The sequence below is a fragment of the Oncorhynchus masou genome, chromosome 11 (assembly GCF_036934945.1).
Source record: "Oncorhynchus masou masou isolate Uvic2021 chromosome 11, UVic_Omas_1.1, whole genome shotgun sequence".
Taxonomy (NCBI): Eukaryota; Metazoa; Chordata; class Actinopteri; order Salmoniformes; family Salmonidae; genus Oncorhynchus; species Oncorhynchus masou.
Window position 1 is genome coordinate 12,203,931 of NC_088222.1, and position 14,201 is coordinate 12,218,131.

The 14,201-nt window shown below is 42.3% G+C and overlaps 1 protein-coding gene across 1 annotated transcript in view; it reads right to left on the reverse strand.

The window, feature by feature from the left end:
* Window positions 1-5,735: 5,735 nt before the first annotated feature.
* Window positions 5,736-14,201, reverse strand: part of LOC135548117 (trimeric intracellular cation channel type B-like) — a 28,001-nt gene continuing 19,535 nt past the window's right edge. The window contains exons 3-6 of the mRNA XM_064977407.1: window positions 13,618-13,802; window positions 11,349-11,436; window positions 7,529-7,646; window positions 5,736-6,815 (exon numbers count right to left, since the gene is read on the reverse strand). Coding sequence (XP_064833479.1) covers window positions 6,525-6,815; window positions 7,529-7,646; window positions 11,349-11,436; window positions 13,618-13,802 — 682 coding nt within the window. The 3' untranslated portion in view covers window positions 5,736-6,524. The remainder of the gene's footprint in view (window positions 6,816-7,528; window positions 7,647-11,348; window positions 11,437-13,617; window positions 13,803-14,201) is intronic.

Here is a 14,201-nt window from a genome sequence, read left to right on the forward strand (position 1 = left end):
AACAATTCTAGGGAGAGAGAACGTTTTAGTAATGTTCCCCTAGTGTTTGTGTCCAGTTTTTCATTAGTTAGGGGAACATTCCATGTCAGCAAAAACCTTCTTTGCAGGTTTTGGTGTTAAAGTTAGGAGAACATTCCCTTCATGTCAAGCTGAACTTATCTAGATCGTAGTTACAGTACAATGTTCTCAGAATATACAACATTAATGTTCTAGATGCGTTTTATGGGATGTTGCAAGAACGTTCATGTGTCCAGATTTCTGAGGGTTAGGAGAATATGCCATCAACGTCCCACCAAGCATACACAGGACATGGTTACCATGTTCTCAGAACATAAGACACAGTGAGCTCCAAAAGTATTGGGGGCAGTGACACATTTGTTGTTTTGGTTCTGGACTCCAGCACTTTGGATTTGAAGTGATGACAGCTTTAATTTGAGGGTATTTTCATCCATAACTGGTGAACAGTTTAGAAATTACAGAACTTTTTGTACATAGTCCCCCCCCCCCCCTCATTTTAGGGAGCAAAAGTATTGGAACAAATGTTATTTTATTTTTATTCTACCTTTATTTAACTAGGCAAGTCAGTTAAGAACAAATGCTTATTTTCAATCACGGCCTAGGAACAGCATGTTTATTCAAGTTGTCAAAAGCTTAATATTGGGCCCCATATTCTTCGCACGTAATGACGACATCAAGCTTGCGACTTTACAAACTTGTTGGATGCATTTGCTGTTTGTTTCAGATTATTTTGTGCCCAACAGAAATGAATGGGTATTCATTTATTGTGTCATTTTGGAGTCACTTTTTTATTTATTTCAAATAAGAACACTTCTACATTAATGTGCATGCTACCATGAATACAGATAGTCCTGAATAAATCGTGAATAATGATGAGTGAGAAAGTTACAGACGCATAAATATCATACCCCCCAAAAAAATGCAAACCTCCCATGTTATTGTATTATTGAAAGGTTAGTCTTATTAGGGGTGTGATATTTGTGCGTCTGTAACTTTCTCACTCATCATGATTCACGATTCATTCAGGATTATCCATAATCATGGTAGCATCCACATTGATGTAGAAATGTTTAGAAACATATTCTATTCTTATTTACAATAAAAAAAAATGATTGCAAAATGACACAATGCATGTTTACTTTTGGAGCTCACCCTATTAATGTTCTAGAACGTTGGAAGAACAGTCCTGTGTATCAGTCATCAGGACGTTGCCTGATGGTCCCAAAGAAGCATTCTCCCCCAAAAAGAAACAATTGTTTCATCATTACCCTTTGTTACTGTGGCCAATCCCATCAAGGATCTGATTGGTGAATCACTGATCCATTCACAGCTCTTTGTTTGTTGGCAAGATTAGGGACACTCACAAACAATGCTTTTAAACATACAGGGTTCCCAATTTATTTGACACATAATTACATTACACATGTTCATTAATACAGTCATTATTTTTCAACATGTCCTTACCTGGGATTTGAACTCACAATATCTTGGTTCTCAGTATTCTGATCCTTCTGCTACACCACCATGTCTGTGACAGTTAGCAGTTAGCACTATTCTCTCATCATTGATTTGATTGACTTATTTCAACGATTTAAGGGCTTTCTGTACAGTTGTCTAATGTTGATGGGGCATATGAACCTGTTTTAATGTTACTCCTGAATCCCTATGATCAGTAATGGTTGTTCTTGAGCGTACCTTTTAACAGAGCTGAAGTTACTTCAAAGTGCATTCCCCTTATTGTTTACACCTATCCAGTTGTTTCTGATCTACACAAGTGCTTAGGGAGGGGGGGGTTAAGAAATTCTGGCGGCCATGACAGAAGCCAAACCTGAGTTGGGTTGGGGGTGTGGTTTGATGTGGGTGTTTCTTGGGTGTGTCTTTGCCACCACCAAGACACACTCATCTGTCAGAACCTTGCTCTCCACCCTCCCCCCTTACAGGGTAATAGAAGAATGAAATTGCTGAATTTATGTAGTTATTCTAAACTGCACTTTGAAGTAGATTTCAGTTCTGTTGAAAGGCACACTCAAGAACAACTATTTTACTGATCATAGTGATTCAGTAACATCAAAACAAGGTAAAATGCCCCACCAACATTAGATCACTAAAATTGCTTGAATAAGTCAATCAAATCAATGATGAGAAAATAGTCATACTAATTGTTAATTGACACAGACATGGTGATGTAGCAAAAATATTAGAATGTCATGAACCAAGAGGTTGTGAGTTCAAATCCAAGTTGAGGACATGCTGAATCAAAAGTACTTTTTTAAAACGAACATGCATAATGTAATCATGTATGTCAAAGTGTGTCAAATATGTAAGTTGAAAACAGCGTATGTTAAAAACACTGCATATGTGTGTCTTTAAACTTGTCTTTAAACAGACAAAGAGCTGTGAATGGATCAGATCAGTAGTTCACTAATCAGGGCCTTGATGGGCTCGGCAACAGTAGCAAGACAGGATTTGTAATGAAACCATTTTTTTGGGGGGGGGGGGGGGGTACACTGATTTCTGATACACATAAATGTTCCTGCAACGTCCCCATGGAACGTGTCTAGAACATTAATATTTTACATTCTGAGAACATGACAACCATGTTCTGTGTGTGATTGGTGGGAAGTTGATGCAATATTCTCCAAACCCTCAGAAAACTGGACAAAGAAATGTTATTTTCAAGTGTTCCAATGAAACGTGTCTAGAACATAAATATTGGATATTCTGTCAACCACGTTCTCTGTAAGTTCTGTCTGACATTGAGGAAATGTTCTACTATCTTTAACAACATGATAAATAGGTTCTCAGGACGTTTATTTGTTAACATATATAGAATGTTCCCCTAACTAACGGAAAACTAAACACTCAAACATCTGGGAAACATTACGGTTAACATTATAAAAACGTTCTCTCTCCCTAGAGTTGTTAGCTGGGAAGCCTGTCACTTTCCACTGTAAGGCCAGAGGATAGTCAGACAACTATCAATCACACAACTGAAGGAACACACCACCAACACCATACAAGAGTGTTTGCTTGCAGGGGCAGTGAGAAACACAAGATAGACCATACATTTGTAATCCAAATCTTGGATGTCATATGTTGTAGTGTAGCTAATGTCCTTAACTTTTGGAAGAAAAAAACCCCCCCACCTTAGATCAAGGTTGAATAAAGACATGGAGGATGTGTGTTCGGTATTGGTGTGTGTTCGGTATTGGTGTGTGTTCGGTATTGGTGTGTGTTCGGTATTGGTGTGTGTTCGGTATTGGTGTGGGTGAGGTATTGGTGTGTGTTTGGTATTGGTGTGTGTGAGGTATTGGTGTGTGTGAGGTACTTTAAAAAAAAAACATTTTTTTTATATTTTTGTTTTGGGTGAGGTATTGGTGTGTGTTCGGCATTGGTGTGTGTTCGGTATTGGTGTGTGTTCGGTATTGGTGTGTGTGAGGTATTGGTGAGGTATTGGTGTGTGTGAGGTATTGGTGAGGTATTGGTGTGTGTGAGGTATTGGTGAGGTATTGGTGTGTGTGGAGAAGGATGTACACAGGGTCTTTATCTGCGTCTGGCTGCACGGCTGGTCGCTGGTCGTTGGTGGGAAGTGTGTGTGTGTAAGTGTGTGTGCACGTCCATACATGTGTGTCCGTGTATGTGCACTTTCATGCGTGTGTGTGTCTGCCTGCTGTGTGTGTGTGTGTGTGTGACTGAGGTCTCTTTGTTTGGTTTTGATGGACTCTGCTCGCCTTTGTTAGGGACGTGCCACTCTGTGGCTGTGCTGTGGACAGCTACCATTCCCTCTGAGGGAGAGGAGCCCCCAGCTGGCCAGCCCACCAGCACCGTCCTCTCCTCCCGTCCCGGCCAATAGCTGCCTCTCTCCTCTCCTCCTCCAGCCAGACAAGGAGGGACACCCCATGCCCCCCGGTGGAAGACACCTGTACATGCACCCCTTTCTACCGTGATGATGAAATACCAAGTGGTGGGGGTGATAGTGTGCCTCTCCAGTCTGAGGGTGCATCTGAAGCACTTTATTCCCTAAATAGTGCACTGCTTTTGACCAGAGCTCCAGGGAATGCTGACTGTCTGTTACAGTTGGTTGGGATTTAAATGAGAATCATTCCGTGTGGATTTCCAACTGACATCAGAGGGCAAATCGGTCCAGGTGGAAGGGATTAAAACACATTAGAATCTCCCTGCAACCAGCATTCTGTTGGTATGGTAACTAGCGTGCCCATTTGTCAAGCAACAGCCCTGTTGTGTATGCCTGGTGCTTGGAATGTGATATCATCATGGGTGGTGATATTGTCTAAAATGGAATTTCCAGCATTTGAATAATAGTGTTCATGGTCTAACTGGTTAAAGTCAGAGTCCTCTGGGCACTGGTCAAAAGCAGGTGCCATTTGGAACACAGACCCTCTATTTAACTGAGCAGCCATTCCAGCCTAATCTCCTCTCTCCTTTCCATTTGACACAGAGAGACAACCAGACAGTCCCAATGCATAGCATGCCATGCCCTTGGCTTATTCTGGGACCCCTGCCCAGGCCTGTCGGGCCATGCCACGGTCTTTGTGTACCGGGGGGGGGCTAGGCTGGGAGCAGAGCTGTTCCTCACCTGCATCATTCTATAGTGTAGAGAGAGAGAGAGAGAATCCCTGCCTGTAAATGTTACTTTAAACTTCCCAGGGCTCAGAGTTCACCCTGAGACTCAGCACACACACAAGAGGTAGATGGTACTCTCATTAACATGCGGAGGTGGTGGCACCTCTGTGGACTTTGATCATTACAGATGGACAGATATCTGCTACAACACTCATTTACTTCTAGTCTTTGAGCACTACCTCTGTTCTTAATTTGTATTCCCGTGGGACTCTTTTCAAAACTCTCTAAAGTTAATCTTGTGAATTTTAAGGGATTTCAGGATTTTATTTTTCCTACGCTGCTTAAAGTGGATGAAGTATCAATCACATTCTGATGCTACAATGATGCAATGTTGCACTCTTTGTTCATCTTAAAGGAAGAAAGGTTACGTCCGTGAGCTCCCGTTGGTTTCTGTTCTAAATCAGAGACAACATTAGGGCAATTACAAGCCATAGATAGAGACACAGATAAGGGCAGCACATTGCACAAATTACATCATAAAAAGAATTGCACCTCTCTTCCAATTAAATGTAAAGCATACTGAGATATTGATGTATTTCTTCAGCTAAATCTGATCATTCCTTTGCCTTGTTAAATGTGTCTTGCCCTGGACATGACCACAGCTAACAATAACAGCAGCTATAGAACCTTGTCAATGTTCAGAATATCATGGAGGAAATATGTGAATATTTCAAATACATTCATAACAACTGACTCCACAGAGCATGTAGGCTGTGTATCTGAAAATATGATTAATTTAACTAGGCAAGACAGTTAAGAACAAATTATTATTTACATTGATGGCCTACCCCGGCCTAAGCCAAATGACGCTTGGCTAATTGTGCGCCGCCCTATGGGACTCTCAATCACAGCCAGATGTGATACAGTCTGGATTTGATCCAGGGACTGTAGTGACACCTCTTGCACTGAGATGCAGTACCTTAGACCACTGCTGCACTCGGGAGATACATTACTTGTATGAACTAAAAGTTGATTAACTAAAAAGGTTATAAACTAAAAGGTTTATCACACAGATGTTTACAAATGTCCAAGTTTTTGTATTTCGGTTGTGATAAGAACGACAACAAGTCAGATTAAAGTGCATGTGAACATTTACTTTTCAATAGAATTTAAAGTATTCACAGTGTTTGCAGCAAAAAGCATTCCATTTAGAAATTCCTGCATTCAAGTGCCTTTTCTTAAGCGTAAATATAATAGAAGACCTGAGTAATAATTATATAAATTGTCATGTAAAATCTTAAAACATTTCATAGTAGGAAATGTACGGGTACATAAAACAGAATATATTATTATTAATATAAAGATAAACAGTGGCTGATCAGCATCAGGGACAGTATTTTTCACCAAAACTCTGTAGAAAACAGGATGCATCATCACAGAATTAGAAAAGGATTATAAAGCTACGTTACTGTATAATATATTAAAACCAGCACATATTCTATTGCTCTCATTCTAGAGTGGGACAGACAGACCCAATTTGCTTCCTACTCCTCCCGCTCGCCCATAACCGTTCAATATTTGAAGATAGGTTCTGGATAGGTATACAATGAATATAAGCAGTGTAGTGGTGAAGCTTCTACCATATTGCTTCCACCTTACAAATCTACAAACATCAAAGGGTTAGGACAAAAAAAAGGTGTGGTAGCAAATTGGGACCTATCACAGGATGACAGTACCACAGGACACAGAGAATAGATCGTCCTAGCCAGGGTGAGAAGGGCTGTACAGAATATAAATATAATTTATAGAATCAACAGCCCCATTAAGTGCACCCATGGCTTTACCAGTGAAATTGCAGTGTGCTAAACAACTGTCTGTTCTATAGATTCTATTTCTATACAGTACAATGCAGTATAAGGGCTCTAGTCACTCTTCTTGCAGCTCTCTGTCTCAGTGCTCTCCGACTGCACTTTGGCCTTCTTTGGTGAGCCCTTTCCCTTGTTGTGTGCTGCAGTCTTGGACGAGGACCCTGGGGCCTTGGAGGTCTCAGGGACTGCTGCCCTGTTCAAACTCTCACCGGTGCCCTTCTTCACTATAGAGGTCTTGGTCTCAGAGGTGAAGGATGTTGACGGCCCGGCAAAGAACGTGCGGTGCACAACAGACTCGATGGGAGCGAAGGGCGAAGAGGAGGAGCCGGTCAGCATCATACTTGTCTGGGGGGGAAAAAGAATAGATGGAAGGATTTAAAGAGATGGAGAGACAGGATGGAGTGATGAGAATGACTACAAGAGTGACTAATAAAGAAGTAGACAAGATTTATCATGTGATTTATCAGATTAAATGTAACTTTAACGAGTTGATGGGAGAACTCTAATCGAACAGTTGGGCGAGTTCTGAGAAACTGTGATTAAATTTGCAAGATGTCAAGAGCAGGAGACATCACTCATTGTGAGAGGATTGAGGAGGAATGATGCAACGAGAAGAAAATGATGCAAAATTCTCCTGCTAGAGGCAATACAAGACTAAAGTTGAGTCATAACTAAATATAAGTATAAGATAGGTCATTCAAATAACATGGACTGGATGTTGTGAGACAGTCAACATGGAGAAAGAATGTTTTTGATTTCCATAAACATTATGTATTGGGAGGATTCCCAGATCAAGATTGAAGCCATTTCTAGACTAAAAAGTAGTTAAGATTCTCCATTGAGCATGCTTTTTGGTCCAGGTGTAGGCTTTATCTATCTTGATCCCAGATCTGATTGTGCCACAATGACCATAGGAGTTGGCTATATAGCACAAACAGATCTGGGACTACGCTTGATCTGGGTCCAGGAAAATGGCCCTATGTCTTTGTAGAGGCCCTGCCCTGTGAGTGTTAGGGTTGAGGGATAGGGCTAGGGTTAGGATCAGGTTAGTGACTGACTTTGTTGACAACAGTGAAGACGGTGTACAGCAGCATGAGGTGGTGCTTCTGGATGGCCAGGTACTGGGTCTGCTGCAGGGCGAACAGCACTGCTCCTATCAGGGTGATCTTAGTAGGGCTGCACACAGTCAGAGGTCAGTCAGGTCAGTAACTTCATCATTATGGCTATGAACAGATCTCTCCGTCTCTCTTTTTTCATTGATTTTATTTCACCTTTATTTAACCAGGTAGGCCATTTGAGAACAAGTTCTCATTTACAACTGTGACCTGGCCAAGATAAAGCAAAGCAGTGCGACAAAAACAACACAGAGTTACACATGGGATAAACAAACATACAGTCAATAACACAATAGAAAAATCTGTATACAGTGTGTGCAAATGAAATAAGGAGGTAAGGCAATAAATTGGCCAATAGTGGCAAAGTAATTACAATTTAGCAATTTACACTGGAGTGACATATGTGCAGGTGAGGATGTGCAAGTAGAAATACTGGTGTGCAAAAGAGCAGAAAAACTAAAATAAATATGGGGATGAGGTAGGTAGTTGGTTGGAAGGAGCTAATTATAGATGAGCTGTGTACAGCTGCAGTGATCGGTAAGCTGCTCTGACAGCTGACGCTTAAAGTTAGTGAGGGAGATATAAGTCTCCAACTTCAGCGATTTTTGCCATTCGTTCCAGTCATTGGCAGCAGAAGGAAGTGGAAGGAAAGGCGGCCAAAGCAGGTGTTGGCTTTGGGGATGACCAGTGAAATATACCTGATGGAGCGCATGCTACAGGTGGGTTTTGCTATGGAGACCAGTGAGCTGAGATATTTACCTAGCAAAGACTTATAGATGACCTGGAGCCAGTGGGTTTGGTGACATATATGTACCAACGAAAGCATACAGGTCGCAGTGGTGGGCAGTATATGGGGCTTTGGTGACAAAACGGATGGCACTGTGATAGACTGCATCCAATTTGCTGAGTAGAGTGTTGGAGGCTATTTTGTAAATGACATTGCCGAAGTCAAGGATCGGTAGGATAGTCAGTTTTACGAGGGTATGTTTGGCAGCATGAGTGAAGGAGGCTTTGTTGCGAAATAGGAAGCCAATTCTAGATTGAACTTTGGATTGGAGATGCTTCTCCAGGTTCATTTCTCTGTAGGCAATGGCTTTGTTATGGAAGGTTTGGGAATCGCTTCCTTATAGGTGTCATTTCTCTGTAGGTAATGGCTTTGTTATGGAAGGTTTGGGAATCGCTTCCTTTTAGGTGGTTGTAGAATTAAACGGCTCGTTTCTAGATTTTGATAATTAGCGGATGTCGGCCTAATTCTTCTTTGCATGCATTCTTTGGTGGTTAACTGATTCAAGTATTTTTTGCCAGATCCTAATTGGTATGTCGAATTTTATGTTCCTTTGAATGGCATAGAAGGCCCTTCTTGCCTTGTCTACTCAGCTCATTTACAGCTTTGTGGATGTTACCTGTGGCGCTGATGTTTAGGCCAAGGTATATATAGTTGTTTGTGTGCTCTAGGGCAATGGTGTCTTACTGAGATTAACTGTCAGGCCCAGGTCTGACAGAAGATCTAGGTGTTGCAGTAGGCCCTCCTCGGTTGTGGACAAGGTCTCTCTCTCTCTCTCTCTCTCTCTCTCTCCCTCTCTCCCTCTCTCTCTCTCTCTCTCTCTCCCCCCCTCTCTCTCTCTCTCTCTCTCTCTCTCTCTCCAGAGACCTAGCCTGGTCTCAGATCAGTTTGTGCTTTCAATTAAGACCTAGACAACCAGGTAAGGAGGGTTCCTTAGTAATTAATGAGCTTCATTTATCAATCAAGTACAAGGGTGGAGCGAAAACCCGCAGACACTCGACCCTCCATGGAATGAGTTTGATACGTCATTGTAGCAACAGTTATCAAAATTGTCAATTGGTCTTTAAAAAAAATTGTAATAAACGCAACAGTTGGACAATGGAAGAAGATACTCCAAACCTTCTAACAAATAATGAGTCCAGGGTTTTGTTTGAATTCAGATATTCAATTTATTGTCAAATGTATTATTTTATTTTTTATCTTAGATTGCACTCATATATACATTTTGTAATGTTATGAGGTATTTTGTGTTAAAATAAAGAAAATGATATGTGCCCTATTTGCATAAACACACCGGTGTATTTGCATATTTGCATACATTAACGTAAAGGGGTGGGGCGTGGCTGAAATCACCAAAACCTTGCTCTATCTAGGGGCCTAGGCCTACATGCAATCACCTGTGCTGTATAGCCTGCGTCATGAATTAGTGTTGTTGTCACGTTCTGCTGCATAATTCAACAAGGTGTGTCAACAGCCGGATGCCCTCAGATTAAAAATCCACATGCTTGGCTCTAGATTACACCTATCAACATGTATACAGACTTTCCAATGTTTGCGAGAACAGACATAACGTCACTACAATCTGAATGTTCATTTTCGGGAAGTAGCTTTCATTTCAAGGCATTTCATTGGTAACCATTTCAAGTATATTAAATTATTACTTTTTTCAAATCCACAAAAAATAACACCCATAAAAATAAAGTTATCTTTCTTCTCGTGTAAATGTTGAGATGATGCATTAAATCCCGACTAAGCTTTATCGTTCTGATAGAGGCAACGGATTCCATTGAGTCCATTTCAGCCATTACTAGGATGTGTTTGACAGCTCATTACAAATCTTTACGTGGTCGTAAAGTTAACGTGGGGAAAAACGACAGAAGTATGAAAGAGTAGCAGGAGTAAAATGAATGCAATGAATCCAGCGAGAATTAAATGACAAGTGGATTTTGCACAGGAAATAGATGGCAGAAAAAAGACAGTTCCTCAGGAGTGCGGGTCATGCGCGTTGCTAGTCATTGTCATGCCGAACATAGGAGTTAGCTATAAACAACACAAACAGACGTGGGAACAGACTAACACAAACACTCAACACATTATTCTATCCTCCTTCTAACTGATCCTACAGTACGAGGCCTCCGAGAGGAGGGGACATACTAACTGATCCTACAGTACGAGGCCTCCAAGAGGAGGGGACATACTAACTGATCCTACAGTACGAGGCCTCCGAGAGGAGGGGACATACTAACTGATCCTACAGTACGAGGCCTCCGAGAGGAGGGGACATACTAACTGATCCTACAGTACGAGGCCTCCGAGAGGAGGGGACATACTAACTGATCCTACAGTACGAGGCCTCCGAGAGGAGGGGACATACTAACTGATCCTACAGTACGAGGCCTCCGAGAGGAGGGGACATACTAACTGATCCTACAGTACGAGGCCTCCGAGAGGAGGGGACATACTAACTGATCCTACAGTACGAGGCCTCCGAGAGGAGGGGACATACTAACTGATCCTACAGTACGAGGCCTCCGAGAGGAGGGGACATACTAACTGATCCTACAGTACGAGGCCTCCGAGAGGAGGGGACATACTAACTGATCCTACAGTACGAGGCCTCCGAGAGGAGGGGACATACTAACTGATCCTACAGTACGAGGCCTCAGAGAGGAGGGGACATACTAACTGATCCTACAGTACGAGGCCTCCGAGAGGAGGGGACAGGTAAAACATCTAAGTTGTGAGTGGCTACCTGGTTGATCCTGCCAGTAGCATATGCTTGTCTCAAAGATTAAGCCATGCAAGTCTAAGTACACACGGCCGGTACAGTGACTTGCATGGCTTAATCTTAATCTGGTTTAATCTTTGAGACAAGCATATGCTACTGGCAGGATCTGATCCTACAGTACGAGGCCTCAGAGAGGAAGGGACATACTAACTGATCCTACAGTACGAGGTCTGGGAGAGGAGGGGACTTACTAGGTCATCTTGAGAAGCTCATTGGTTTCTGGCTTCCAGACTCCTCTGACCAGCTGTTCAAAATTACTGATCAGACCTCCTCCAGCACCTGAAGAGAAAGAGATACGACCCTGCGTCATTGTCCTGGACTGGTAGAACATCTTTATAGACCCGTTGGTGCTGTCTGGCTCCTATGGTCTGTTTGGCATAAAAAGGAGTTTGCTATAAAGCACAAACAGATCTGAAAGCAGGCTAGTAGCTGAATAGCCTTAATGTCTAATAACAACTCAACAAAGTCAAATCAGATAGCTCTATTTCTTTGTGATGTGTAAGGGCTGCTTGCTATTCAAAGCACAGGTCTGAACAGCGAAACTATAATCTTCAGGATCACAATTAGTGTCAATGCAACCTCATGTTATTTAGAAGCATTCGTACGGACCAAAAGGTCAGGACTAATAACCACAATAGTAATGAGTTTAATTTCCATTACATTCCTGAAACTTGTCTTGTTGATTACCAACAGCCCCCCCCCCCCCCCCAAATGGATTTATAACCAATTTATATTAAATGTGTGAGAGTTTATATATCTGCGTGTGTGTACGAGATCTGGCCATATCTTCCACATGCTTGTACACGCACAGTGCTACCGGTGATGTAGTGGTAAAAAATAAAAATAGGTGGGTAAACTCTGACTGTTGGTCGCAGTGAAAGAGGTAACGCTGCCTATACTTTCAATGCATTTTCCTGCAATAGGTGGATAAACTGTATTTACTCTGAACTACACCACTGTGTAGTGGTTCCCTAGCATAGCGCATGGTGGCCAGAGGTTCACAGAATCAAATCAAATTGTATTTGTCACTTGCGCAACAACAGGTATAGGTAGACCTTACAGTGAAATGCTTACTTACAAGCCCTTAATCTGTATGGTTGTGTGTATTGCATTCACAACATATGCACAAAAGTATATGGACACCTGCTTGTCGAACATCTCATTTCAAAATCATGTTGGCCGATTAGGTCTGGCCCGCAGTCGGCGTTACAATTCATCCCAAAGGTGTTCGTGGGGTTGAGGTCAGGGCTCTGTGCAGGCCAGTCAAGTTCTTCACACCGATATTGACAAACCATTTCTCTATGGACCTCGCATTGTGCACTGGGGCATTATTCATACTTTAACAGGAAAGGCCCTCCCCAAACTGTTGGTAGCAAAGTTGGAAGCACAGAATCATCTAGAATGTCATTGTATGCTTTAGAGTTAAGATTTTCCTTCACTGGAACTAAGGGGCCTAGCTCGAACCATGAAAAACAGTCCCAGAAGTTATTCCTTCTCCACCAAACTTTACAGTTGACACTATGCATTCGGGCAGGTTGTGCATCCACCAAACCCAGATTCCTCCGTCGGACTGCCAGATGGTGAAGCGTGATTCATCACATCTCGAGAATCCAATGGCAGCGAGCGTTACACCACTCCAGCCGACACTTGGCATTGCGCATGGTGAACTTAGGCTTGTGTGCAGCTGCTCGGCCATGGAATCCCATTTCATGAAGCTCCCGATGAACAGTTCTTGTGCTGACATTGCTTCCAGAGGCAGTTCGGAACTCGGTAGTGAGTGATGCAACCGAGGACAGACGATTTTTATTCGCTATGCACTTCAGCACTCTGTGGTCTCATTCTGTGAGCTTGTGTGGCCTACCACTTCGATGCTGAGCCGTTGTTGCTCCTAGACGTTTCCACTTCACAATAACAGCACTTACAGTTGACCGGGGCAGATCGAGCAGGGCAGAAATTTGACGAACTGACTTGTTGGAAAAGTGGCATCCTATGACGGTGCCACATTGAAAGTCACTGAAAGTCCATTCTACTACCAATTTTTGTCTATAAAGATTCCATGACTGTGTGCTCGATTTTATTCACCTGTCAGCAACGGGTGTGGCTAAAATAGCCTAATCCAATAATTTGAAGGAGTGTCCACATACTTTTGGCCATGTCAGTATACAATAAACAAAGGTACTTACCTTAAAAACAAATTATACTATACCATGAAGAGAGACTTGTCTGTGTGTATATACACTATACCATGAAGAGAGACTTGTCTGTGTGTATATACACTATACCATGAAGAGAGACTTGTCTGTGTGTATATACACTATACCATGAAGAGAGACTTGTCTGTGTGTATATACACTATACCATGAAGAGAGACTTGTCTGTGTATATACACTATACCATGAAGAGAGACTTGTCTGTGTATATATATATGTACAGTATATATTAAAAAAGTGATATACCTACCTTTAGCCCATCCTATAGCGATCATCACCAGCAGTCCATCCTTGTACTTGCTGTGTGCCTCAGCCACGCCCCCCAGGACTTTCCATGTGCGGGTCACCTCCTTCATGCCCGTCAGCACCAGACGCACAGGGAAGAGGGCAGTACAGGAGTACACCATGTCCTGGGGGCAGTAGAACACCAGGTACCTAGAATATAAGACACATAGACTTCATTCCCCCCCAGTGTTGTTATGAATATCACGATCAACAACAGAATAAACAAATTTTGAATTACATTCATTCTAATGACATTTCTCAACACCTAATGTCAAGCAAATTACACTCACTGGAGTATCTGACATAGGCTTTGAAAAATCTGGCTACCAGTCAATAGGTTACCAGTCAATAGGCTATCAGTCAATAGACTACATAGGCTACCAGTCAACAGGCTACCAGTCAACAGGCTACCAGTCAACAGGCTACCAGTCAATAGGCTACCAGTCAATAGGCTACCAGTCAATAGGCTATCAGTCAATAGGCTATCAGTCAATAGACTACATAGGCTACCAGTCAACAGGCTACCAGTCAACAGGCTACCAGTCAATA